Raw genomic sequence first — 26,618 nt, forward strand, 5'->3', positions numbered from 1 at the left:
ACCTCAGGTTACAGACTCCGCTTATCCAGAAATAGTACCTCGGGCTAAGAACTTTGCTTCAGGATGAGAACAGAAATTGTGCGGCAGGCTCCATTGGCTAAAGTACCTCAGGTTAAGAACGGAGCTCCAGAACAAATTAAGTTCTTAACCAGAGGTACCACTGTACAGCCAAGGGACAACTGTCCAAGATGAGAAAGAAGAGTGTTGCACCCAAGGAGCAGGGTTTCACTGGCACAGAATTCTTCCACCTCTGTAGCACAGCCCTCCCTGATCATGATAATCCATCAGACCATCATCTGCAGGAGGAAAGCTATACAAGCTGTGTTTTTACTTGTGCAAGCATTTGGATGCAACTCCATATGCAAAGGTGTGCAAATGATTATGGATGGCTATTGTAGAAGTGCAATTTTATTGACAAATTAGAGTGTATTTAGTAGAACATACCTCATTTGTGTTGAATAAAGCAAGGGGTCTGAACAGTTACCACTGCATTTATTTTTTAAAGGTTCTTTGCAGGGTTATATCATTAGAAAAACAGTTAGAAAAATATAAAAATTATAAAACAATACACTTTACATATCAGCTGAAAGTAACATAAAATACAAAGTATTTACAGGCACAAATACTGCAACTGCAGAGATGTGCTTTGATGCCAGAGTTATAAGAATAGTAGAGAATAACATGCGCGCACACACACACAGTTCACACTCCCTTCATGAAAAGTAACAAGCACCAGTGGTCACAGCAGTTTCTATAATCCATTATATAAAAATGCAAGTAATTTGGCCTTGATTGGTCATACTTTAAAAAGCTTTACAAGTGCTTAGCTAAGCAGAACACGGCAACTCTTATCGTCATATGCTTTAACCAGTCAGGAAGGTCTGAGTTCATTGAAGAAGCTCTGCTTCATGCCACCACAGTAGATAATTTCATCACCACCAAGTTATTAGCCTTCATGTTTCAAGTTTGTCAGTGTGGACCAGCTGGATTGGTAAACATTACCAGAATGGAAGATAAACAGTGCAACTTCTCTTTGATATACTCGGGCAATTTTTCATTCTCTCCATACCTAGGAAACAGCAAAATATTTAGATGAGTAGATTTAATAGCACACATATTAAAATATACCTAGTACCAATTTCAGCAAGTTAACATTTTGGTCCAGTGGTGCCCCGCTAGACGAAAAACTCGCTAGACAAAGGCATTCGTCTAGCACAAGGCTGCCCCGCAAGACGAATTTGTCAATGGGGCTGCCTCGCAAGACGGGGAAATTTTTTTTTTCGTCTAGCGAAAACAGTGATTTGCATTGGTGCTTTGCTAGACGAAAATACTCGCAGAACGAATTATTTTCGTCTAGCGAGGCACCACTGTATACAGTTGCTCCTTTTAAAGCCATGCTTAAGAAGTTAGAAGGCTTTGTTAATTCCAAATTCACTCCTTCAGTATATAAACCAGATATTCCAACTTGAGGGGTTGTTATTCTAGGATGACTTATCACCAGATCCAAACCTAATGGCTTAATGCAGTTCTTATTTAATATGCAAATTTCAAAGCAAATGAAGTTCCTTGTCCTCATATTGCCTCCTGGAAGACAGTGACTTTTGACAGCCCAGAAGTGTAACTTAGTCTCTGCGAGGTATACAACTCTGCAATGTTGCCTGGCAGTACTAGACCCCACTACATATTCAGTGTTGGGCTGAAGCTGTGAGTACAACCATTCAATTTTACCTATTGCTTTTAACCCCATATTGCCAATTGAGCTAAAGGAACAGTGCAGTTCAGCTTGGAGGGCTTTGCTGAGAAAAAGTAGCTGTTACACTGTTACAGTAACAGTAATCTACAGTACTGTTAATAATGCAAGTCAGTTGAAGTAGACCCCCACCCACTCAACATCTCACATTGCAAACAAAGGTCAATCTACTTAAATTGCCCCCTTAGACTTCCTCCCAGGCTAAATCGGAACAATCAGTGCAGGCAACAGCCTTGTGTTCAGTTGACACACATGTAGACTGGTTGAAAAAGTATTTTCAGTGCTGTACAAAGATTTTTAAAAAGATTATAGGTAGCCACTACTGTATAAGCCTGTGGGTAGAGTCTAAAAGACACAATATAAGAAGAGAAAGCGGGTAGAGGGACAGGAAAATGAGCAGATAAACATTTGTACAGTTAGGATATTCTACTTGTACTATGTTACTCCCACCACCCCACCAATTATTAACTTTGGCTAGAGTGAGAGTTACCAATACACAGTAGTACAACATCTACAGCGGCAGCAAATGCTATTATGTATGACATACAACGCAGGTGGCACTGGTCTAAACCAAAGCCTAGAGCTTGCCGATCAGAGGGTCGGCGGTTCGAATTCCCACGATGGGGTGAACTCCCATTGTTCGGTCCTAGCTCCTGCCCACCTAGCAGTTCGAAAGCATGTCAAAGTCCAAGTAGATAAATAGGTACCACTCTGGTGGGAAGGTAAACGGCATTTCTGTGCGCTGCTCTGGTTCGCAAGAAGCAGCTTAGTCATGCTGCCCACATGACCCGGAAACTGTCTGCAGACAAACGCCAGCTCCCTCGGCCTATAGAGCAAGATGAGTGCTGCCACCCCAGAGTCATCCGCAACTGGACCTAACTGTCAGGGGTACCTTTACCTTATGACATACAAGGAATGGTACTTCAAGGTCATACAACTAAAGTTACAGTACCAATACAAAATGTTGGAAAAGTAACTGAAATAATCAGGACGGTGCTATCAGTATCAAAACTGACACTCACCTCACTGTGTCACCAGCTGCAGATGTATATGTGATGGAGGAAACGCCAGCTTGAGCTACCAACTGGGATCCATCATTAAACTGAACCCATACTGCTCCACTAGTCAGCTAATAGGGAAAAATATTATAGAATTAGTTTGCACTGAAATACGACAACGAACTCTTTCCCAGCGTTTTATCTTTCTAGTCAATAAGCTTTATTTAGCATGGATTGACACAGCACAGCCATGCTAAGTTGCACCTGAAGGTTCACTTCCTTCAGAAGAAAGACTTGTTCTTCCAGAAGTAAAATTTGGATACAATCCACTGTTTTGTTATGCAAGATAGACAATCACGATTTTGCCCATTTTGTGCAACCTAATTAGTATTTTGTGTAACTTCAGCACATTCTTATGCAGGTTCTGACAATTTGTACAAGGAGAACCTATTCCAGTTTAAAGTGTAGAAAGTAACTAGGTACAAAGCTTTGTATTCTTCTATTAACTACTTCCTAATCTGCAATAGATTTTGAGGCAATTAAGTAAAATTCAGTAGGGAACAGAGCTGATTCCATGCATCATCAATTATACTATCAGTTCATTTTCAGTAGAAGTATAACAACTGCTGCATTACAGCTCAGCTTGCTCATCTTCCTTTACACAAGAGAATGAATTTTCTGCTTGGCTGTTGATTACCAGCTCACCTGAGAAGCCCAGCCAACATTCTTTACAAAGACAGACTTTAACAGTTGAGCTGAATTCACAGCACACTCATTTGGGTGACTTAGGGTGCTCCTTGATTCAGTTGTTGCTGATGTAAATGCAGATCCTTCATATGCTGATATCTGGAATATAATTATGGAAATAGCAGTTGTGAACCATAAAGCCATGATATACTTCAGTGTTTAAAGAATGGTCACCTCTCTTGGGTGCACCTTACCTGACTTTGGTTTCAGACCTAGTTAAAATATGCAACAACCCAATACCATTGGCTCTACTCCTCTTAAACTTTTTTTTTTTACTTGACAGGTTAAATTTAGCCTTCCAGCAGTGTTTTTTAGGGCTCAAATAAAAGCAAGAACTACACACTCATGTACTTACCGGGGGATTAATGTTAGGCACTTCACTTGAAGCATCAGAGCTGGTGGCAGTATCTCTTTTCATCAAGGCTATTTCCGCCAAAGAAGGGCTTGTATCTGGCAAAGTAGGAGGGAGCACTAAAGCCTTTGGAGACTCAGGATTTCCTGGTTTTCTGGTAATGGAAGAATTATGCTCACATGTTTAAACTTTCCAACTTCCACTAAGAATATCAAAAGGCACAAACTAAAAATTTCACATGGAGAGTGAGAAGCATGTGCAACTGAAAATAATAATAATACAAGAGGCTGCTTACCGCCCAACAATAATGGGGAAAAATGGAGCACTTCCATTTCTTTCTTCTGCCAAAATAGCAGATTCCAGTGCAAGACAAATGCGATGTCCCTATATTGAAAAATAGAAAACTTGCATTAAAACATGCTAACCCTTTCAAAAAGGGCAGGAACGCAATACTCAGGGACAATAGGCAGAGGCAACGAAGAAAACATTGATGTATTGTGCTAAATTAAAAGGTACAGGGTTTTTTTTTAACCTTCCTATTGCATGACATGGAGTATGATCAGTGTTAAACAGTATAAAGTTCAATCTGTAACATTTCCTTGATCTCCACACCCCTCATAGGAACCTTTCAAAATCAGTCATGTATTTGCAACAATAAAAGGAATCCAAGTCTGCTGATTTGCCATTTGGAAGCACTTACCCATGTGCATCACACCCACTGAAACATTACAAATAATATTTACCTCATTTGCATGATCCACATATATTTGTATATCCTTTTCTAAACCAATTTCACTCTCCTCTTTTATAGTGTAGGCTTTTCCAGATTTTTCTATTACTCTAATTATGCCCACTGTCTTGTGGATTTTTGCCCCTATAAAAAACAAAAACATATTACCTCGGATACAAATACATTGACAATATGATCACACTCTAGCAGAAGTAAACTAGTAAACAGCAGATTGCACTTAACAACTACCAACAGTTCAAATACAATTATCACTGACTTGAGTATGTTAACAAGAAATGCTATCTGCTACAACTCATATAATTAACTTTTGGATTTTCAATTTGTTCTTAATATTTACATTTAATCGCCAATAAAATAAAGTATTAGAAGAACGTAGTTTCCGCTTAATAATAATGCCATATGTGTTACATTTCAAATTAGGATCTTTTTAAAGTATATGATAATAGGAAAGAGTTCTTTAAAATATAAAAATTAAACTAAACTAAATCTCTATTAGGTTTTAAAATGCCCTAACAGTTGGCTAATAATTTAATGCAATTAATGGCTGAAAGGGTATGTAAAGGTAAAGGGTCCACTTGTGGATGACTCTGGGGTTACAGCACTTATCTCGCTTTACTGGCCGAGGGAGCCGACGTACAGCTTCCGTGTCATGTGGCCAGCATGACTAAGCCGCTTCTGGCGAACCAGAGCAGTGCACAGAAATGCCGTTTACCTTCCCGCCGGAGCAGTACCTATTTATCTACTTGCACTTTGATGTGCTTTCGAACTGCTAGGTTAGCAAGAGCAGGTCAAACTGCCGACCTTCTAATCGGCAAGCCCTAGGCTCTGTGGTTTAGACCACAGCGCCACCTGCATCCCTGATGAGATATGTAGAAAACAGCATAAGGATACATACCATCATAAAAACAGATTTCCACATCTGCAGGAGGGGTGTTTTCCATCAACATACACTTGGCATATCTTGTATAGTAGGTGACTTTGGGAGTTTTGGATCTTACCAACTGCACAAATTTGGCAGCATACTGATACTTTTTCCAGTACTTCTCTAAAATGAATATGTAACAAACAGTGATTACAATTCAAATCACCTGTCTACTTACATGCACAACACATATGGAGGGATGGGAAGGTAAAGAGAAGGTACAAATGTTGCTCCTCCAAGTAATGTAATTATTATTTTTTAAATTACATTTTTGGAGGAGCAACATTTGTACCTTCTCTTTACCTATATTATTCATTTATATGGTATACTCAAAGCCCATTTGAGTATTGGCCAGGTGAGTATCATTTATAGCTTTAACAAGTGATGCTACTTTGTGATTTGTTCATATAATGCATTTTTGCAAAGCAACTTTCATGAGACCAGTGAGGAAGACCATGGTAAAAAATGTTTGAGTTTTGTTACAGTTTGCTATTTTAACTGTTCAGTTTATTGACATCTGTGTGTGCTTTGTGATATTTCATGCGCCACATATATTTAGTCTGTCGATAATATGTTTGTTTATACTATTCACGTTTGGATATATTTTTTGGACACAAATAGATACATATTGTTTTTTTAAATTTGTACTAAATTTGATTGATTTCTTTGTACAGCATATGTATTATATTAGCTTGTATATATTATTTTGATCCCATTTTTAAATCACTCCTCCTTTAGTTTCTTGAGATTTACTTCCTTTTTGTATCAATCAATAATTATACATGTTTTTACTGCTGAAAGGATGCAACAGGGTGTTCTTTAATTTTTAATAGTCAAACATAAATATATCAGACTTCTGGCGCTGCTGCCATGTCGAATAGCAGATGCCAACCGTGCAGCTAATTAAGGATAATCTTGGAATAATTATCCTTGCAAGTCCACCCCCTGTGTCGAGGAGGAGGAGAGCTTTCACTCGCGGATCGTCCAATAACTGCCTCTCGCTCCGATGGAATGCGGGGGCAGGGACGCAGAGTGCATAGCACTGCACGTATTGGAAACTCCCCAATGCGGTTGCCATGAGTGGAGGTACTTCTGTTTCTTTTAAGAAGAATCTAAATTTGGACTTAAGAAACAGACGTGTTCTGGAAGAAGGAGAAAGATAACTTGCTAAATGAATCAGCCACTGAGTGCCAAGGTTTTGATCTGGAGAGGAGACTCGTCGTAATTGGAATGCTACGTAAGTGAAGGGGAGCCTTTGTTCTCTTTTTACATTATATTTACACTATATTTGCTGTGCTATGATTCGGCAAGCCTTCAATGAATGGATTACAACTATATATGGAATGCAAGAGGGATTCAAGAAGAACTTATAAGTTTCTTTATAGAGGACTTGAAAGAACAGACTGTGAAATATGGTGATGACTTGTGACGCTGCCTACTAAAGAGGGCTCTAATTCTGATTTGTTATGGTTTTGGTAAGACACCAGCTCGTTAGAAGGTTGGAAAGGATCAAAGGCAACAAATGCTGGAAGTAAGCTAGGAGTCATGGCCAGATGCTGGCGTGCTTTTGGTTTGGAGAGGCAAAATGGAGAAGTGGTGGTGTACTAAGAAATGAGTTCTCGAAATAGGGGCAATGTTGAAGGGAATTGATTGATTACAACATGAAGGAAAAGAAGGTAAACAAATATTTCACACAGAAAACCACAGGATATAAATTCCCTCTGCAAGTTAATGGATATAGATTTATTAAATATGAACGAGTCATCACACCTGTGGCTGCTAAAACAAAGGATTAAGTTCGGAATTGTAGTATTTGGACTAATTAAGAGAATTGGAGCAGGACCAAGGAATAACACCAACTCCTGATAGCCGGAACACGGGAAGTCATCCAAAAACACTGAATTTAAATTAATTGGGTTTTTTTGATTGTATTATGATTTGGCATTGTATTAATGTGGCCTCCATTGCATTGTTATTAATGAAAAATTAATAAAAAATATTTTTTCTTTTTTAAAAAAACCATAAATCTATCAACAACTGCAAGTTAGGGCAATAAGCTTAAATGGCACACAAAGTATAAGAATTTCAGTAATTTGAGTATTTTAATTCAAATCACTACATGGAAGTTCAATGCATCTGTATTATCTATGATATTCTGATAATGAAGGGAAACATAATTACTAGAACAGCATCCATATATAGGGTTGGATCCACACTGCAATAGGATCCTGATCCATTAGAGGAAGGGAAATTCTTTGCTCACCTATCTTTCCTTCTGCAGCTCCCAGCACTACTTCCTATACTATTTTGCAAGCCCCGCCCCCCAAACCCTGGAGCAGTTTTTCTGGGAACACAGGCAAAACAAAGAACTGCTGAAAATAGCTTTTCCCCTTTGCACTGGCCAAAGTGTCTGGATCCAACCTATAATTACTGACGAAGATCCAAAGAATTACAAAGGGAGCTTTCCTTGTTCATTTATTTGTTTGAACAACAAACCTGTCACATGCTGCTTTTGAATTTCTTCTCATTTTCAGAAATAGTTGTCTACGTTATAAGGGAGGCTAAGAAACATAAGCTTACACACACCCACCCAGGTTGTTTGGCTCATTGCTACTGTTTCTGAATGGGCCTATAGAAATGCACCTTACCTGGCAAGTTGCCAAAACTATATATCTTTGAGTCCTCAGGAGGTGGTGGGGGTCTATTATTCAGAGGGATGCCTTTTCCTTCATTTGGGTGGTAGACTGTGACCTTAATACAAAGAAAAAACACAATCTCATAGCCAAAGAGTTATTTGTTTAATGCTTCTTTCTGGAAAATGAAAAAGTTGTTATGCACTACAGGATACTGAAAATTTGAATCTAGCATGTGCCTTGTCTAAAGTCTTCATTTCCTCAAAAAAATAACATTTTCCTATCCTCACTAAGCAAGATTATCTACAGCTTTTACAGGTACAGATATTTTAGTTAGATCAGTGCTTCTAAAGACAGAAGTAATTAGTAAAATCAAACGTCTTTCACTCTTTCATGGAATTGTACCAGCAATTTTACCAGAAAATGAGTAATCATAGCAAAAATTAAGTCAGTCATTTAAACTACACTGAACACTTCAGATTTCACACATGCTTGATGTATAGGCATTTAGCATAAAGAAGGGCTCAGTGTTAATATGCACATACAAAGTTCTGGGGGGGGGGGGGGAATCTACTTGATTTCCAGAAGCAAAAAATCTGTGAAACAAGCTTATATTCCAGTGTGATGAGGCATATTACACCTTAGTAATATTGTCATAAACACATCATTTCAATACTGCCGATGAAGTTAGAAGAAATAAAAAATTAATACTCACTGCACTTCCATCACAAGATATCCTCAGAACCTCTTTTACAAACTCTTGCGAATTATATTCTTTTAGAAATTCCATATATACTTCTCCTGCATCTAGAATACTCACCTAGAATGTAAATTGAAAACAGAACACAGCCTAAATAAATCACTTTCGAAGCAATCCAATGTAAATGCCCCCTCCTCTTTCCCCACCATTTACATTAAAATGAACTAAAATACTGCAGTGAAGTAAATAACTTGTTTCTGTGCTCCTTGTTGAGTGCTTTAAGCCTGAATAGAGGAGGTACTATTTGCAGTGTGACTGAAAAACTATTAGGATGCTGAGGATTTGTGAGGTAGCCAATCAGGGTGTTCCAACCTCACTGGATTTACAAATACTAGGAGAGAGAGAGGTGGGAGGATCAAGGGGAAAACAATACCATTAAAACAAAAGTAAAAGAGGGAAACACAATAGAATGAGAAACTGGAAAGGAAACCTAATACAGTAAAAAAAATATAAGAATTGACTAGAAGTCTTTTAAGTCCAATAACTGAACTGAAATCTGACAGTGTACATTTACGTTGATGACAAAAAAAATGAAATACATACTGGAAGTAGTTAAGATATTACGTTATGACTGTGCTAAGAGATTTTTATTAAAAACCTGCACACTTTGCAACAGAGCAAGGACCAACAGACTATATTACCCTTACTTCCCTTCTCATTATCTGGGACCAAACGTTCAAAGGCCACTAGGCACCTGAGCAAGGCTTCTTCCAATCAGGTGTTGCTCAAGTAAAGGTGGGAATTGGATAGGTCACTAAAACCCACGTTGCACTAATTCACAACTACAGCCAAAGTAGCAGTCATCAGCATTCTTGCCATGACGGTTACTTCTTGACTGGATCACACCAAAGCCATCCTATAAACAACCCAGTCCTCTGCATTCAATTTAGCTATATTGCTGTAAGAGCCAATTCCTGGCGAGCAAAGCAGAGCCAGCCGTTTCTCATCTGATCGCTAGAAAACCAGCTTCAATAAGTTATCCCACAAAGGACTGGGGTCAGTGTTCCCATGGCCCTTCGTGGGGTATCTCATGGAAGCTGGTTTTCTAACAATCAGATCAGAATCAAATGACTGCCTTGCAAGCCAGCAACTGGAATGGGCTCTCAACTAATGCAGAGGGAAGGTCTATTAATAGAGGTGTGCATCTTTGAAAATGAAGAAATGTTACAGTTCTTGTCACCTGATTATCAAGAGAAGATTAACAAGCAGTCAAGTTAATTGGTTCATATTGTAATAGTAGGTAGGTATTTAAAAATGTGGAAGAGCTACATTTTAATAAAATTGTCACTGCAATTCATTATTTTGAAATACAGTACAGTACATACCACTGCGTTTTTTGTTTTTTGCCTAATTGGCTTTAGTCTATGAGCATTCAGAGGTGATACAACACTTTGCAGTGCAGGTTTCGGATGTCCATATTGTCGCTCTTTGCCCCCATTTGTTCTACTTTCAGGCGCTAGATGGAGACCAAATGCAGGTGCTGGCAGAGCCTTCTCAGCAGTGTATTTCCTTGTGTCCAGTGGCTCTACAGCTGGTGCTGTTGGTTTTGCAGATTCAGGGGGTCTTCTGCATTTTAAGCCATTCCATGCATTTTTCAGTGTTTCTTGAGGCACACCAAGATGGAATCGAAAATCTCCACTTGTGTTCTTAATACTACTGTCATATAAAGGTTCCTGCATCTGAGCTGAAGCAGCAAAGGAATATTTTAATGATTTAGAAAATGCATTACAGGATTGTACCTAGTTTTTACAAAAGAAAAAAGTTATGTGTCTAACTATAAATGAGGCTAGGAAAGCATCAGATCATTTTTGTCTACTCACAAACTGACAATGTTTAGTGTAAACACCCTGGGAAAGTTACTGTTGTATGTATGAGAAGCTAAGTATTATGGCACATAACCAACTTTTCTGAATTGTTTGTAACCGATGTTAATAGCAACAACTTCCTTTACTATTTACTAGAAAACTGGTTTAAGCTTGCTTAAATTTAACTGTACTGAAAGAGATTAAACATCATGTTATGGGTTCTTCCCATGCAAACAGATGGACTGGGAGTGGTTAAATAAAGCATTTGGGATGGTATCAAAAAGCAGCAGCACGTCTGTCCAGGTAAAGGGCATGAAATATCATATGCACCTTCTGTCTAAGTACAGAAGCAATTAAAAGCAAAAATTAAGAAGAAAATTGCTTGAGGATTCAAATAATCCCAACTGTGTGTCCTATGGTGACAATTCCCCAAGGCATTCCTGGTAATTCATAACAAAAGAAAATGTCTGAGAAGATTTAAGTAATCCTTGGTTAAATTACAGCTACATTCAGTGCTCTTTCACTAAATGAAGTAATTTGATGCAGGAGAACGAAAGCTCCTCCTTCCCTTATGGCCCTGTTCTTCTTTCCACCCTCCCTTCTGCAGCAATGTTTATATAACAAGCAGTTGCTGTTTTCATCCTTGATCTCTCTACACAGATAATTTATTATCAGTTATTAGCACTAGACAGATGTTCTCCACCTACACACAGGATCAAGATCATACCAGCTCACAGAGCCCAGTACAGGCAGATCTTCACAATTGTTATCGTTCCAGTTTGAGGGGTAAGAATTCTATACTGAGCCTAAACAAAGGTATCCAAGTTCCCATCTTAACATAACTTTCAACGTGTGGATATCCAGTAGACCCAGAAAATGCAGTGTCATGATCCATCCCTAAATGTGTATATATAGATAATGTTTGCATTTTGCCTTCTTAGTAAGGACAGCTTACTAAAATAAACTTTTTAAACAGACTACTGTACTGGAAAATGTGTGTCTTAAATAAATATTCCTTCACAACATAGTTAGGAGCTTCTTCTGTTGTTAGTCAAGTTAAGAGTTAACCTTAGTTGTAGCAATTGGAGGTGACGAGGGGAAAGGGCTCTTAGACAGCATAACCCAAACCATGATTTATGACTTGCTGGACACAATTAACCATCTACACTAAGATATCTACCTTACTACAAAGGTTACAGCTGAGGTCCATCTGCACAATTTTTCATCTATGCACATAAAGGTGGAACATCTGAATTCAAACATATGCCAAACAGTGCACTTGTCTGGAAACTTGGATTGTATCTTTATGAAAACGTGATGGCAAACATGGGCTTGACATTACATAATATATAATGGGGCTCAGGAATAGGTGGTGTGATTTGGGAGTTCTGCAGCATTATCCATCACCACAGCATGTTCCTTCAAGTGGTATTTAAGGGACTAAGAAAAGTACAGGAGGAATCCAAGGCAACTCCCATAACTATTAAATGTGGACAGTGCTTAATGACCATGCTGGGCTTAAAATACTCAAAGATTCCTTCAGAGAACATGCCCCAAATAAAACACCCAGAGAGAGAGACATATTATGGCTACTCAGATACTGCTGGACCACAACTCCCAGCATCCTGATCATTGGCCATGCAGCCTGGGGCTGATGGGAGTTGGGAGTCCAACATCTGGAGGGCACCAGCCCTTCCACAACCCAATACACATTTTATCATCTAAAGTTCATCTTCACATGGAATCACTTCTAAGTTAATCTCTCAGTTAAAAACATTGTCCACACAGTGTACCTATATAAGCTCTACTGATAGGAATGGTATCTTTTGAGAATTCAATGTGTCCAACACACAGGCAATAAAACACTCTCATTAAATAAATCCATACCATTTAGTTGCATATTTCCAAGCCACTGCTGCATTGTTTCAGCTTGGGACTTCGGTTCTAATAAACCAACACTGGGCTTCATTGGACAGAGATAATTTGAACTAAAGACAAAGAATTATTCATAAGTACACTTCATAAATATGGACACAAATAACTTATTGATCACAAAAATAGATTAAGTTCTATTTGTAGAACATATTGTATTACTAAAGGTAAAGGGACCCCTGACCATTAGGTCTAGTCGCGGATGACTCTGGGGTTGCGGCGCTCATATCACTTTACTGGCCAAGGGAGCCGGCGTACAGCTTCTGAGCTACCGTATTTTTTGGTCCATAAGGCACTCCGGACCACAAGACGCACCTGTTTTTTAAAGGAGAAAAACCAGGAAAAAATATTTTCCTGGTTTTCCTCCTCTAAAAGGCAGGGAGGGGGGCGTTGGAGGGGGAGCACCTTCTCCATTCACAGCGGCTCATCCCTGCTTGCTTTAAAGGGACATGGGGACGAGGGGAGAACGCTCAATTTCTCCCCTCCTCCCCATGTCCCTTTAAAGCAAGCAGGGATGGGCCTGCTTTTGGCATCGGCGGGCAGCGCGTGGGGTGGTGGAGGAAATCCTCCACCAACCTCCCTACCACCCGATCCCAAAAGCAGGCATCACAGCTGCCTCCCCCCACCTCCCGCCAAACGTGGCGGGGGTGGGGGGAGGCAGTGGGAGCGCAGAGGATGTTGCTGGATCGTGCCATCACCTCCGTTCGCCGAAAGAAGCTTCTTTTGGTGAACGCAGGTGCTGACACGATCCAGCAACATCGCCGCTGCCTCCCCCCCACCTCCCGCCGAACGCGGCGGGGGATGGGGGGAGGCTGCGGGAGCGAAGCCTTCGCTCCATAAGGCGCACAGGGATTTTCCCTTCCTTTTTAGGAGGGAAAAAGTGTGTCTTATGGAGCATAAAATACGGTGTGTGGCCAGCATGACTAAGCCGCTTCTGGCGAACCAGAGCAGCACACGGAAATGCCATTTACCTTCCCGCTGGGCTTTCGAACTGGGAGGTTGGCAGGAGCAGGGACCAAGCAATGTGAGCTCACCCTGTCGTGGGGATTCGAACCGCCGACCTCCTGATCGGCAAGCCCTAGACTCTGTGGTTTAGACCACAGCGCCACCCGCGTCCCATATTATATCACGACACAATATAAATAACAGGTTTGTTTCCACTATATAGTCCTAACATGTTAAACTGCTATAGGCGAACACTTTGTACTGAGACAACTTGTAATTTTCCAGTATCAGTTTCTTATACTCAAATGACAATATGTAAAATTAGAGATTATTTTTAATTTCTTAGTTTAAAGGAATTTCATATTATTAAGTTAATAGCTGAGAATCAATGGAGGCCAGTTCTAAGCTATAATGATCAACGGCTACACGCAAAATGAACCCCACTGTATTTTAGAACTTAGCTAGAACTTTTCCCAGTCCATTTGTCACTTACAAGATAGGAGCGATAAATAACTCATTGGCTTGACTACAGTAGACATTCTGAGTCCTTTGGATGCACAAGTAGCTTATCAGGAACAGGACTATATATAAAAGCTACACTTTATTTTTTAAAGTCATGAGTCGAATCCCCCCCCTTCTGCGGTCCACTTATCTGCACAGCTAAATACATATTTCCTTTGGTCACATAGGCTCTGACTCTGACTTTCTGTTGCCACCAAGCACCCTTGTGCCTTTTACATAGATGACTTGGAAATAATTACATATGCAAGCATTAAACATCACTCCCAACCCCTCATGCATGGAGTTTTTACAAGGAGATCAATGCTTGTTTTTGTTTTCAGTTCACCACATTTTAGTGTTACGTACAAATCCAGAATTGTGTTTAATCTTAGTTATGGTGTACTAAAATGAAACAAGCTAAGTTTGTAAGCCAGAGTTTAAAGCTGGTTCATTTCCATGGTTAAAATTAATCACAGTTTGTGACTAACTAATCAGAGATATGCCAGACTGCAGGCAAAAACTGAACATTTCTGATGTCCTCACAGATGTGCTAGAAGAAAGGAAAGGGTGCAGCTGATGAGACCAAGACTCATTCATGTAATATCACAATTTGGTATTTCATCCAGACAAGGTCATTATATTATAGGGGAACCAATTTTACATGATGCACTCAAAAAACAGATATATGAGAATAATTCTTACTGAGCTTGATCTTTCACAGGTGGAGACAGATTTTTTTCCATTGAGCCAGAGCTGGTCGGAAACTTTTCTTTAAATACAGTAGGAATATCACCATGGCTATTTGCAGGTGAAAAATCCTTTATGTTTCCTATAAGTCCTCCTCTGGACTTTGAGAGGATTTCCAGGGAATGGCATCTCTCCACATTATTTAGTACTCCTTGACTCTGACTATGGGATGTGCCTGATCTTTCAGAGGAGTGTGCCCTCCTGAGGTAGCGCGAATGCGGTCTTTCTTCAATCAGCTGCATTGCTCTTCCCCTACCAGAATTTCCCATTTCTTTTGCTGGGAGTCCCCAGTTGTTATGGGAACTACTTCCATAGCCAGATGAGACTTCACTGGCATTCTTATTTTTAGGAAGAATTGTCATTTTGTTGGGAAGTGGCTGACCCCCTAGAAGTCTTTTCTTCTCCTTTAAGCAGCCACTTGTACTAACACTGGGAGAAGCAGTAAAAGCAGTAGAAATGGTGGCATTTCCACTGTCCATTGAATCCTCTACAGTTCCTGAATCTTTGCTTCTTGCTGAGCTACACTTGGACATAAAAGGATGATCCAATACAGATGAAAGGCTTAAACGATCTGCTGGATTTTTGCGAAGCAACTTGTGAATAAGATCTTGAGCCTCTTCTGACAAAAACATTGGCATTTCATAATCTGCCAGCACCACTTTGTTCAAGGTGTTCTTTACTGTATCAGTATCAAAAGGTGGTCTTCCAGCCAGAAGAGTAAAGAGCATGCAGCCCAAGGACCAAACATCAGATTCAAGCCCATGCGCACTTCTTGTGGCTATTTCTGGAGAAATGTAATTAGGAGTCCCACACATTGTGTAATGCTTTTCATGAGGCATTGTCAGCTGGGCTGCAAGTCCAAAGTCAGCAATTTTGATGTTCATATTGTTGGTGAGTAAAAGATTAGATAGTGTAAGGTCCCGGTGTAATATTCCATGGGAATGAAGATATAACATCCCTGTAATAATCTGGTGCATGAAGTTCCGAACTATATGAAATAAAAAAAGAAAGAGGGGTGTTAAGAAACATTTTTGCTATTTTGTCTTTAAACATGCTCACCACCTGCTTCTTATAACTAATAGATTCAATTATTATTGCAGCTCAGAAGTTCAAACTTAAGCAACTAATGAAACTTACAAATGAATCTAAGTGCAAATCATTTGAGAAGTGCTCAAACCCACCCCTAATTTTAGTATAATAAAATTGCATTCCCACATTGCTAAGCAAAATAGACAAAAATATTTCTCCGCAATGTTGGAAAAATTGTGGGAATGAAGGTACATTTATACACATGTGGTGGAAATGCACATTGATTAAAAACTTCTGGTTAAAAATATTTCAGGAAATGGAACAAATTACATCTCAATCGATCAATTTAGATCCCAAAATAGCATTGTTTTCTATATTTGCAGATGAAGCACAAAATCTTAGAGACAAAGAGTTAATTTTGCATCTTATAACTGCAGCACGTCTTGCTGTTGCTAGACACTGGAGGACGTTAAACGTGAACCTATATGAAGTTTGGTATGCTTATGTATGGGAATTAATTTTGACAGAAAAGTTAACAGAAAGGGTACATGGAAGAAAACAACGTGATAAATTACATAACTTTTACATAATGTGGTCCTCCTTTATTACATATGCATCAAAGAAAGAACATGCATTTAAACCACCTAAGACACATGGGAGCATGTAGAATATTTTTTAAACCAGCAACTGTAGAAATAATTTTTTATTTGATTATATTACTAATGTAATTACCTGGATGTAGTTGGGGCTGTTGGGGGGGGGGGTTAGGGAAAAACTGTATTTGATTGCTTGTATTTGAATTTATGTTGTTCTTATATTCAATTAATAAAATATATTTTAAAATGCATTTGCAAGTCTTTGCCCAAGGAGATACCACACACACACACACACACACACACACATATATATATATATATATATATATATATATATATATAAAATAACCCAAGCCTCTGAGGGCAGAGGAGCTACCAAGAGGGCTCCCTCTGCTGATCTCAGCACCCTAAAGGGTATGTAAGAAGCATATTACACCCCTTTAAAATTGATAACAATTAAGTTACCAAGAATAACAATGAAGTTATGTTAGCTGCAGAGCAAAACTATATGGTTATGGCACAAATAACTGCACAACAAACTCTACAAGATTGGGTGACTTTCAAAAGCAAGGTCTTACAGACTACTATGTCTAAAGAAAAATATTCTCATTGGCTATGTCCAAGCCTTGGATGGATTCCAACCTATTTACTTGATGGAAAGGCTGCTTCAAGGTGCAACAATGAGCAATATTTCAGCCTTACCTTCTTCTTCAGAGAAATGGGTCTTTCTGTTCTTTAAATATCTGCTCATTTCTCCATTGTGACACATCTCTAGTATCAGGTACACGTAGTTGCTATCTTCAAAGTAGTTATACAACTAGAAAAAGGAAAACTAGTTATAATATACATCAAAGTTTATTTACCAACATGTCAAGTTTTTAGTGTAAATTCTTACCTCAAGTATAGAGGGATGTTTTAGTTGACAATGTATCTTCACTTCATTTTGAACTCTTTGCACCATTCCAGCTTTGTGCATAGCCTTTTTGTCAATCTGAAAAGATTTTCTTTTTAAAATTAAGCTCATACACACATAAAAGTAATGATTTTTTAAAGAAAAATTCAGAAATAGATTTAAGCTAAATGAGGGCTGGAAACAGTTTATTGATACATTTTATACTAATACCATTATTTCAGGTATGCCTGTTTGCTTTAGTCTCATGTTTATATAACAATTCTTCAGAAATCTGCTTGACACCAGCCTAGAAAGTAAGCCCAACTAAATAAAATGGGACTTGCTTCCAAATAAATAGCAATGGGGTTTAAATGATGTATTATATCCCTACAGAGATATATTGAACTTTCTCAACAAATACTGACTAATGGCCAAACTACTACACAGTATTTTAAAAGCATGGTTTACTCTTCAGTTTTGCTTTGCTTTTAATCAGAGGTGGCTAATCTGCAGCACTTCAGATATCGAACTGTAATTCCCATCATTCCTGACTGTTGGCCATGCTGACTGGGACTGGTGGGAGTTGGAGTCCATAACATCTGAAGGGCCACAAATTAGAAACTACACAGTCCAGAATAAGGATTGGGACCATGGTGCAGGTGGATATGTAAAAAACAAACAAAATCCTTAGCACGTGCTGTGATCTTAATTAAAAATGCTGTTCTCTTGCTGCCACTGATACCATTTTTAAAAAAATCTCCCCTTATACTAAGGTTCCAATCCTAATTCCCCCCTCCACTGCTATTTAATAGGATTTTCACAAAAACAAAACATAAGACTCAACACATAGTGTGCAAAAGAGACCTCTAATTTCACATTATAATGTGCCTTGACCCTGAAAGCTATTCTGTACTAAAAACAATCATCTATGCTGAGGAGTTTGGCAGATGAAGCAATTCAGATGTTAAGTGCTTAAAAGGCTGGACTGGTTTATGTGTTTGCACAGTCAAGTACTGTATAGGGCAAGCGCTATATGAAGAAAACCTTTGCAGCCTGGGATTCAAATTGACAGGTGAACAACAGAAATCAGGAACTAACAAGTTGTGGGAACATAAGGAGTAAGTTAGAAAGTAAAATATTGCATTTATTAGCTTACCCAGCAGCTTGGTATCCTATATTCTGGCTAAATTCAGTTACTTTGGTATCTGATCCAATGGCAACTTACCATTTTGATGGCAACTTCTAGGCCTGTTTTCAGGGATACTGCTCTGTAGACTCCTGCAAAGGAGCCCTTCCCCAGAAGGTTCCCCACCTTGAAATCCTGAAAAAGAAAAAGCAATGGTCACTGCTGTTACTGCCTCCTCACCTTCCATCTGCACAGGTACGTATCAGCTACTGAGATAGTGTGGGATGTCAAGCATCTAATTGTTTTAATATGCTACCTGTAAAAAAATTCCCCAGAAATGTTTGCAGAGGAGATGTGATGAAATTTCCCCTTGTCTTGTAATTTAAATAGCTGATATAAAGAATAACCTTGATTCAAATTAATCCCTGTTCTGAAACAAAAAAGATTTTAAAGAGAAAACTGTGAGGCTAGCTTGAAGTCTGGGAGGAAAGTACTGCTTCCACTTCCCAATGCAGTGGGGGTTAGTATGAGGATGCAACTAAAAGGAAAGAGGTTAAGGCTGCTTCTCCCTCCCACCTCCAAAGAAGTTGTTTTTAAAAATGCATCCTGTTCATACCTTTCACATACCAACTGTCCCCTTCATCTACCCTTATCCATGTTTTGCTCCCATCACTCCGCAGTTCCATATTTCACAGACTACTAGAAAGCCTGCTCCGAAATCCGCATCCCTCTGGACTAGGGCCATGAATGTATTATAGGAGGTAGGGCAAAAGGAAGCAAATACAGAGATGTGTCCACGCCATACAAGTTCAGTCTTGCAGTTTCTGACTTTTACACCATACAAAAAACACAGGCTCTTCCACGTGTTTCAGCTTTGCCCAGCTGGAACCTGGTTCCCTTGGGCAATCCTCGTACTTCTCCCCCTCCCCTCAAAAAACATCCTGTCCCCTTTCAGGATGCAGGTGGGGAAAACACTGCAGTGCCCTTAGGTTGAGTTAAAGAGCGCGCCGGCCGCGCTATCGCACAGACGGCGCATGCTCAGGCAGAGGCGCTGCTCAGCAGAGACCGGCCGGCTGCAGCAGGCAGCTTTACCTGAATGGAGCTCTCCCAAGGCGAGCACTGGGACATGCCGGCTGAGGAGGCTGCGCCGGCGCTGGGCACGGGAGAGAGCAGGAGACTGAGCAGCCACTGCGGCATCGCGCGGCCAGGGACTCGCAGCCACTGAGGAGCTCGCGGCGCCGGGACTTGCGGGCGGCTCTCGCCTTGCCGCCCTTTCTCCCGCTCCCGGGGGAGACGCAGCTTCCATCCCCCGTTGCCAAGGAAACGGCCCGGGGGAGAGACGCCAGAGCAGAGGCGTCCCGCGCGCCGCCCGGCTGTTGCCGCCGCCGCCGAAAACTGCAATAGCCGCCGCTCCCCCTCGCGGTCCGGGGCTCGCTTCCGAATACGCAGGGACAGGGCTGCACCGTTAAACTGCTTGCAAACCCCTTGGCAAAAGAAAGGTGTCCTGCAGAGGCTTCGCCCCACTTCTAAGAAATACCAGCGAGCTAGGTTTCTCCTTTCTTCAACGCAAGGCGCTTGGGGTTAGAAACTTTGTCATCTTGACAAAAACCGATTTTGCGTTTTAAGAGTGATAGATGTTTTCTATAGGGCTCGCCTTCCATACGTATGTAGCCTTGCCGGTAGTGGGAGTCCAAGAGCTAGTGTCAAAAAAACGAACGTCCTAAGGTTCAAAAGATTTAGATATCTGCATATCTTCCAAAAATGGTGGCATTTTCAAAACTGCATGGGGAGTTTAGAAGTTGGCATCTACCTCCCCAACTCCTTTCTAGGGGCAATTAATTATTATATCATGAGGTACATGAATTAAAGCAAATTGTTATATTGGCAGCCTTTGGGGAACCAGCAGCATATTTGGAATTTTGAGAGCGTTTGGTGGGCACCACCCCTTCCAATTGATTTGCCTTTTCCACTCCATCGACATAAAAAGAAAAGTGTGCACTGCACCCACATACATTTATTTTCCAAGGGCTCTGGATCAGTGTTGGTTCCAGTAGAATCAAAATAGATCCTCTTTTGTTTGCATGATTTGGCAACCCCCAGACTACAGTGATGAGGATGACTGATAATAAATTTTAATTAGAAGTTACCTAATGATTTGGAAATGATGGGTGGTTTGGAGTTGAAGTAGGAGTGGGGAAATAGAGAGCATGTGCTGAGACTTTCTGGAGGTTGTATTCCCCCTCCCCCCACTGCCAATGTTTTCATAACTGATGAATATGAATAAATACCATATTGGCCCAAATATAAGACACACTCCTGGGCTGCTGGGGGGGGGGGAGCTGCGCCACTTTTCCGGTGGCGTAAGGTTGTGAATATAAGCCACACTTTAACTTTTCACTGTCAGAATTTGGAAAAAGTGTGGCTTATATTTGGACCAAAACGGTACATAAATATTTATTTCTGAAGTAAAACAGGTCAACTTTTCTCAACGCTTATTTCCTGTCATCACCATCAGAATGCTGTCTCAAATGCTCAAAGTGACAGCAAACACAAGCATATATTCTTGTATTCTAAACCTATTTCCTAACTCAATGAAGTGTTTTTTAGTACTTCTGATCCTTCAACATAGGAACATAAGAAGAGCCTGATGGATTGGCCCATCTAGTCCAACATTCTGTTCTCACAGTGGTCAACCAAACACCTGTGGGTCACCAATATGCAGAACCCAAGCACAAGAGGACTCTCCCCTCCTGAGGTTTCCAGCAAATAGGATTCATAAGCGTACAGCCTCCAACTGTGGAAGTCAACCATTAATAATCATGAATAGCATGATTATTAATGTGCCCAACTGTGCAGTACAAAAAAGGAAAATCCAATATCTGTTTTGTTTGGATAATTCTTGCCTGAAATATTAAGCTTATTTTAAATGTGTATCACAAATAAAAGTATATCCTACTGTTGAAGCAATCATTTCAGTATAAATCATAATACTTGCTGGGCCATAGTTTACCACTACACACTTCAGAGAACACTTTAAAGATTAATTCATGTTAACTACTTACAGCTTGATTCTTATATGCTCACTTGAAAGTAAGCCCCATTGAGTTCAATAGGTTTGATTTTCTAGTAAGTGTGCACAGGATTGCAGGCATGCAGGCTTATCCTACACACATTTAAAATCCCTCTGAATTTAGTGTTGCAGCTGTAATCTCTTGAAGGACAAGGTGGATACTTTTTCACATGATTAAAGGGGGAAATCTAGCACACACTTCCTCCAAAGCATACTTATGGGGGTACCCTAATTACCGGTATGCCTGGCTAATAGAGGAAATTTGGGGAAAGATGCTCCAAACCTAATTTGGCAACCAGCCAGACCTTGAATGTAAACAAAACCTTCCTGAGAAAAATGTTGTAACAGATGCAAGTTTTCAACACTTGTAGCAATTGTAGAACTTTTATCTGAGCTCTGTGAGCTAAAACATAGTGCTGCAGAATTTGGTAATGTTTCAAATTATTCATGCTGGTTTGTCAAAGCACATTAGTTCACTTATTTATCAAAGTAAAAAATTATTAGATACAAATGAGAATTTATCAGGGGTAGATGCAATCTCCTTCTAGAATTACAGTCTGCACAGATGATCATTACAAAGGTTACAATTAAAACCACATAACCATTTGCTTGGACACCTGTGACTAAGAAATACCATCTTCAGGCAACTTTGTTCAGAGGGAACACCATACAAGGAAGAAGCATGGTGACAGTATACTAAGAATAATGTTGTGAGAGTGCTACTATGTATCCAAATTCACCCTTTATAAACCTTGTTAACTAGTCCAAAATAGCTACCACACCTTAGTTCTACAGAATCTAAACAAACAGGTATTAGAATTCCCACATCAACCACAGACACACATCCTCGGTTAATGGCAAACATTCGAGTTGTGTAGAGTTTAGCCCTGTGAACAACTTGTTCTTTTTAAGTCATACACTAAAGCACATTAAATTTAAAGTGCCGAGCTGCCTGTCTATTCTGGCAGGGCTTCTGCACCTTGAAAAACTGAGATTGGTACAAATTCTACAGATGGAGAGTTCCCATTTTTAACGCCACCGTGATTATTATGAGCCGCTTTGAGCTCAGCATTTGTCGCTGGAAAAGCGGAAGACAAATATCAAAACAAATCAAAGGCACTGTAAAAAAGCATAGGTTGCTTTTCTGCCTGCCAAGCAGCTCTTAATGACACTAAAGCGGAGGCAGCGTAGAAGCAGGGGATGTGCAACTTGGTGCCATCCAAGGAAAAGGAGGGAAAGAGAAGCGACCTCATCCTGAACCAGGGAAGTGGGAGGGATCGAGTGTGTTAAGTCGCTGGTAAGGCGAAACCCCGCCCAGCACCACGCAGCGCCAGTCAGAAAGCTGGACGGGACCACCTGTAACAACACCCAGCCCTGCTCCCCCCTCTACTGAGATATGGTTGGGCCCAGACTCCCCCTCCCCCGAGAATGGCTCGGTCCCCACCCACCCGATAATGGCCGTTTTCGCACCTCAATCTTGTCGCCGATGCAGGTCGCCATGGCGGCGGCGGCGCTCCTTTTCCCCGCGTCACTCTCTTCCTTTCCTATAAGCTACCACATGGCCGGGTAATGCGCGTCTCTTTCGCCACCGTTGCCGCTCCGCAGGCCTCTCCCTCCCCGCTACGGGGGTCGGGGAGAAACCCCTTCCTTGAGGGGCTCCATTTTGAAAATCCCGCCCGTTACCAAAGCAGCCTTTGCGTCAGCTTGCGCATGACGCCATCGCGCCGTCCCCTCCGCCTATCCTCTGGCTCCTTGGGAGAGGGGCGGGGCGCCGTAAGGCTGTTTGTGGCCTCGGAGAAGGGCGCGTGCGCGGTACAAGTCAGTGTTCTCCGCTAGGCTTGCTGAGGAAACCCGCCCTCTAGCGGGAAGCAGTCCATATTTTCATTTGCTTTCTTTGTTGTTTGTAAAGAACGTAAGCAGAGCTCCGCTGGGTCGAAGTCATCCCGGCATCCTTAGCCGACCAGACGTTGCTAAGAAACCAAGGAGGAGCGCATAAATGTCGTGGCCCTCCTCCGGTCCCTTCCCACCGCATTGTTTCTTAAATGTTACACTACGCAGCTCACCTCTCGCTATGCTACCTCTTCAGGCTAGCCTACCTTGCGGGGTTGATGTGAAAATAAAAGAGAAAGAACCACGTGCCCTGCCTCGAGCCTCTTGGAGTAAAGGCAGGACGGAAATAATTCAACACATTCTGTGTGAGTGAATTCCATAAATTGACTGTGTTGTGCAAAGTACTTCTTTTGTGTCTCCTGAATCTTTTTTTAAAAAACGTTTTTAATTCAACTTTTAACAACAATAAAAGCAGTACAGAACTCAACAATGCGCTACCAAGCTGCCCTACAAATTCATGTCAGTCTCCATACATACAGTAGTTCATTGCCTCAATTATATTGTTTCTTGCCACCCCAAACTCGGAGTGGTGCGACCTTCCAGAGGTCCCAGATTGCACCAAGCCACTTAATCCTTCTTAATCACCAAGGCTTAGGCTATCCAAAACATAAGTTCCCTGGGGGACAGCTCGCAAAACAAAACAATTACAATACAATAAAAATGAGTGCTGTAAAAACCATTACAAACTAAAAAAAACACAGTTAAAACCCAAGTACAAAATTAAGAGGACTGTGCCATAACGAGACACAGTTGTTTAAAAGCACTGAGTAAACAAGATCCACCTGCAGCTTAAAAGAGGGGAAAGTTGAGTTCAGGCAAACTTCTCTGGGAACAGTGTGCCGTAACCAAGATGCCACTACAAAAAAGATCCTGTCTCTGGTGGTTACTCAGCTCACTTCATTTGACAGCAACAATTGGCCTCTGGGGGAGATAATAAAGTTCAGGTATGTATATAAGGTACATTCAGGTAACCTGATTTATGAGAAGGAATTTCAATCAGGTTTTTCTTCTTCCTCTGAGTTAAATAATAGATATGCACTTTGAACAATGCTGTCATCGTATGAACATCATGAATTAAAAACCCAGCACAGCACATTGGAGTGTGAACAGTCTAAGACTCATTGATTTCAATGGCATTTCTTGCCAAGCAAGGCTTGTAATCCTATTCATGCTTATTTGTGATTAAACTCCACTGAACTTGGAGGAATTATTTCCAAATAAACATTTATAGGACTGAGCAAGCAATAAGTACATTTAAGAATGTGGACTTAAATTCACCTGGTTAGTAGGAGTTTTGTTTTGGGAGGGGTTGTTTGTACATACATGCATGACCTCAAGGGGGCATCTGAGGGGGGATTTACAAACAAATCTTGGGAGTAAGTGTTTGGTAGAATTATGAAGATTTACAGCACAATCATGAGCATGTTTACTCTAAAAAAAAAGTCTCACTGTGTTCAGTTGCATTTACTCCCAGGTAAGTATGCATAGGATTGCAGTCTTAATATACATAGATGGAATCCTATACATGTCTATGCAATCATATCTAAGAAATAGAGGAGATGCACTGTGTTAATAGATTTTTCTTCTAAAAATGAGTACTGTACTGAATAGAACAGCAACAACTCAAGGGCAAGACGGCTGGAAGAGATTGCTGACGGACATTTTTCTCCCTCATTTGGTGGGCAAGGGAATCTTTCTTACGTTGTTCAATTTGACCTTTAATCTAGACTCCAGCGCTCTTTTCAGATGGCGTTTAACTGAATAAATGGTGAAGAATATCTCTTAGCAGCTTATCACACACTTGTGATTTCCTTTTGTGGACTTTTAAATTTCTCTTTATGACGTACTTCTTTATTTTGCTCAGTTAATTTTTAGTGCATAATGTCAAACTATCAGTATGAATTAGTGTAACACATTAATCCGTTCCCTTCCTTGCTTAGGCTGTGTACAGCTATTTCCTTGTCATAAATGCATTTGTTCGAGTTTCTTCCCTGTCAGATGCTGTTTATTGCTGATTAGGATTTCTAGCCGAGCTTGATAAAGAGATGCATCATTTTCAAGCTGTATCATCTTCGCTCTTTAATTTATTACACACATTTTGCCATTCCTGTCTCTTGTACTTATAGTTAAATGCAGAAGGTCAGCAGCACAGGGCTAGTAGGTGCATCACTTACAATTCCTTTGGAAAGCCATGCTAAGACTGTGAATAAGCGTTTCCACTTCTTATGGCCTGTCGTACTGTATCAGCAACAATGTTGAGATTTGTTAATTAGCAAGACGGTTGTGTAAGTGGAAAAATTGCCTGTGTCTTTGTGTCTCTGAAAAATGACATTTCCGTTGTTAGTCAAACCACTATGTTTTATGGAAGAATTTGCTAGCTTTTGTAGAAGCTTCAGAACAGAGGCAGCTTTATAGCCCAGTGCTCTGGGAAGACCCTCCAACACAGTATTCAAATAGCCCTTTTCATAAATACTGAAAGCATGTCACAAATATTGTCTCAGTAATCTTTACAACATTCTCTAAAATATGCCAATATAAATATCTATTGCAGATTGGAGTCCAAGCCTCAGTGGTTTGCTAATGGTCACACAACAGGTATACAACCAAGCTGATATTTGTGTCACGAATTTCTGCCTCATGTGTCTTGTTCTTCATTACAATATCATACCAACTCCACTATGAATGTATTGGTCCTACAGCTGTACGCACACTATACCCTTGAAGCACATTCAAAGCACATTTCCCTCCCTAAAGAATTCTGGGCCCTGTATTTTACTTCTCACAGAGTTATAATTCCCAGCAACCCTTAACAACTTACAGTACCCAGTATTCTTTGAGTAGGACAATGTGCTTCAAAGGTGTAGTGTGTGGGGAAGGAGGCATGGAACTGGGAGACAAGAGTGCAGATCAGTGGCTGCCACCCTTTGGGGACTCATGGGCACATATGTAGACTGAGGAAACGTGTCACTACAAACATTGCAAGTACAGTAAGTGCACACCACAACCCATTCTATTGGCTAAATAGAAGGCTTCTTTCAAGTCCAAACCTCTGGATGACCCCACTCAGCAGTTTCATGTAGCTATTAAACAACATGGGAGATAAAATTGGACCCTGAGAAACCCCACATTGAAGGCTCCATGGAGCTGAACAATACTCCCCAAACACCTGGAA

General features: G+C 40.5%; 1 protein-coding gene across 2 annotated transcripts; it reads right to left on the reverse strand.

Annotated features, from left to right (window-relative positions):
* Nucleotides 1–473: 473 nt before the first annotated feature.
* Nucleotides 474–23,262, reverse strand: PLK4 (polo like kinase 4). 2 transcript variants are annotated; one of them, XM_033159674.1, is made up of 16 exons: nt 23,027–23,262; nt 18,586–18,681; nt 17,364–17,459; nt 17,171–17,285; nt 14,799–15,831; nt 12,606–12,706; nt 10,239–10,597; nt 8,869–8,973; nt 8,169–8,271; nt 5,494–5,643; nt 4,591–4,721; nt 4,143–4,231; nt 3,851–4,001; nt 3,454–3,594; nt 2,773–2,879; nt 474–1,069 (listed from the first exon to the last, which is right to left on the reverse strand). In XM_033159674.1, exons 1-16 carry the CDS (start codon nt 23,054–23,056, stop codon nt 970–972), a joined length of 2,907 nt encoding a protein of 968 aa, XP_033015565.1. In that variant the 5' UTR covers nt 23,057–23,262; the 3' UTR covers nt 474–969. The 2 variants fall into 2 exon arrangements, with proteins under 2 accessions (XP_033015565.1, XP_033015564.1); XM_033159673.1 differs by lacking the exon at nt 23,027–23,262 and adding an exon at nt 19,579–19,698.
* Between the last annotated feature and the right edge of the window lie 3,356 nt (nt 23,263–26,618).

Source organism: Lacerta agilis, chromosome 9 (assembly GCF_009819535.1).
Source record: "Lacerta agilis isolate rLacAgi1 chromosome 9, rLacAgi1.pri, whole genome shotgun sequence".
Taxonomy (NCBI): Eukaryota; Metazoa; Chordata; class Lepidosauria; order Squamata; family Lacertidae; genus Lacerta; species Lacerta agilis.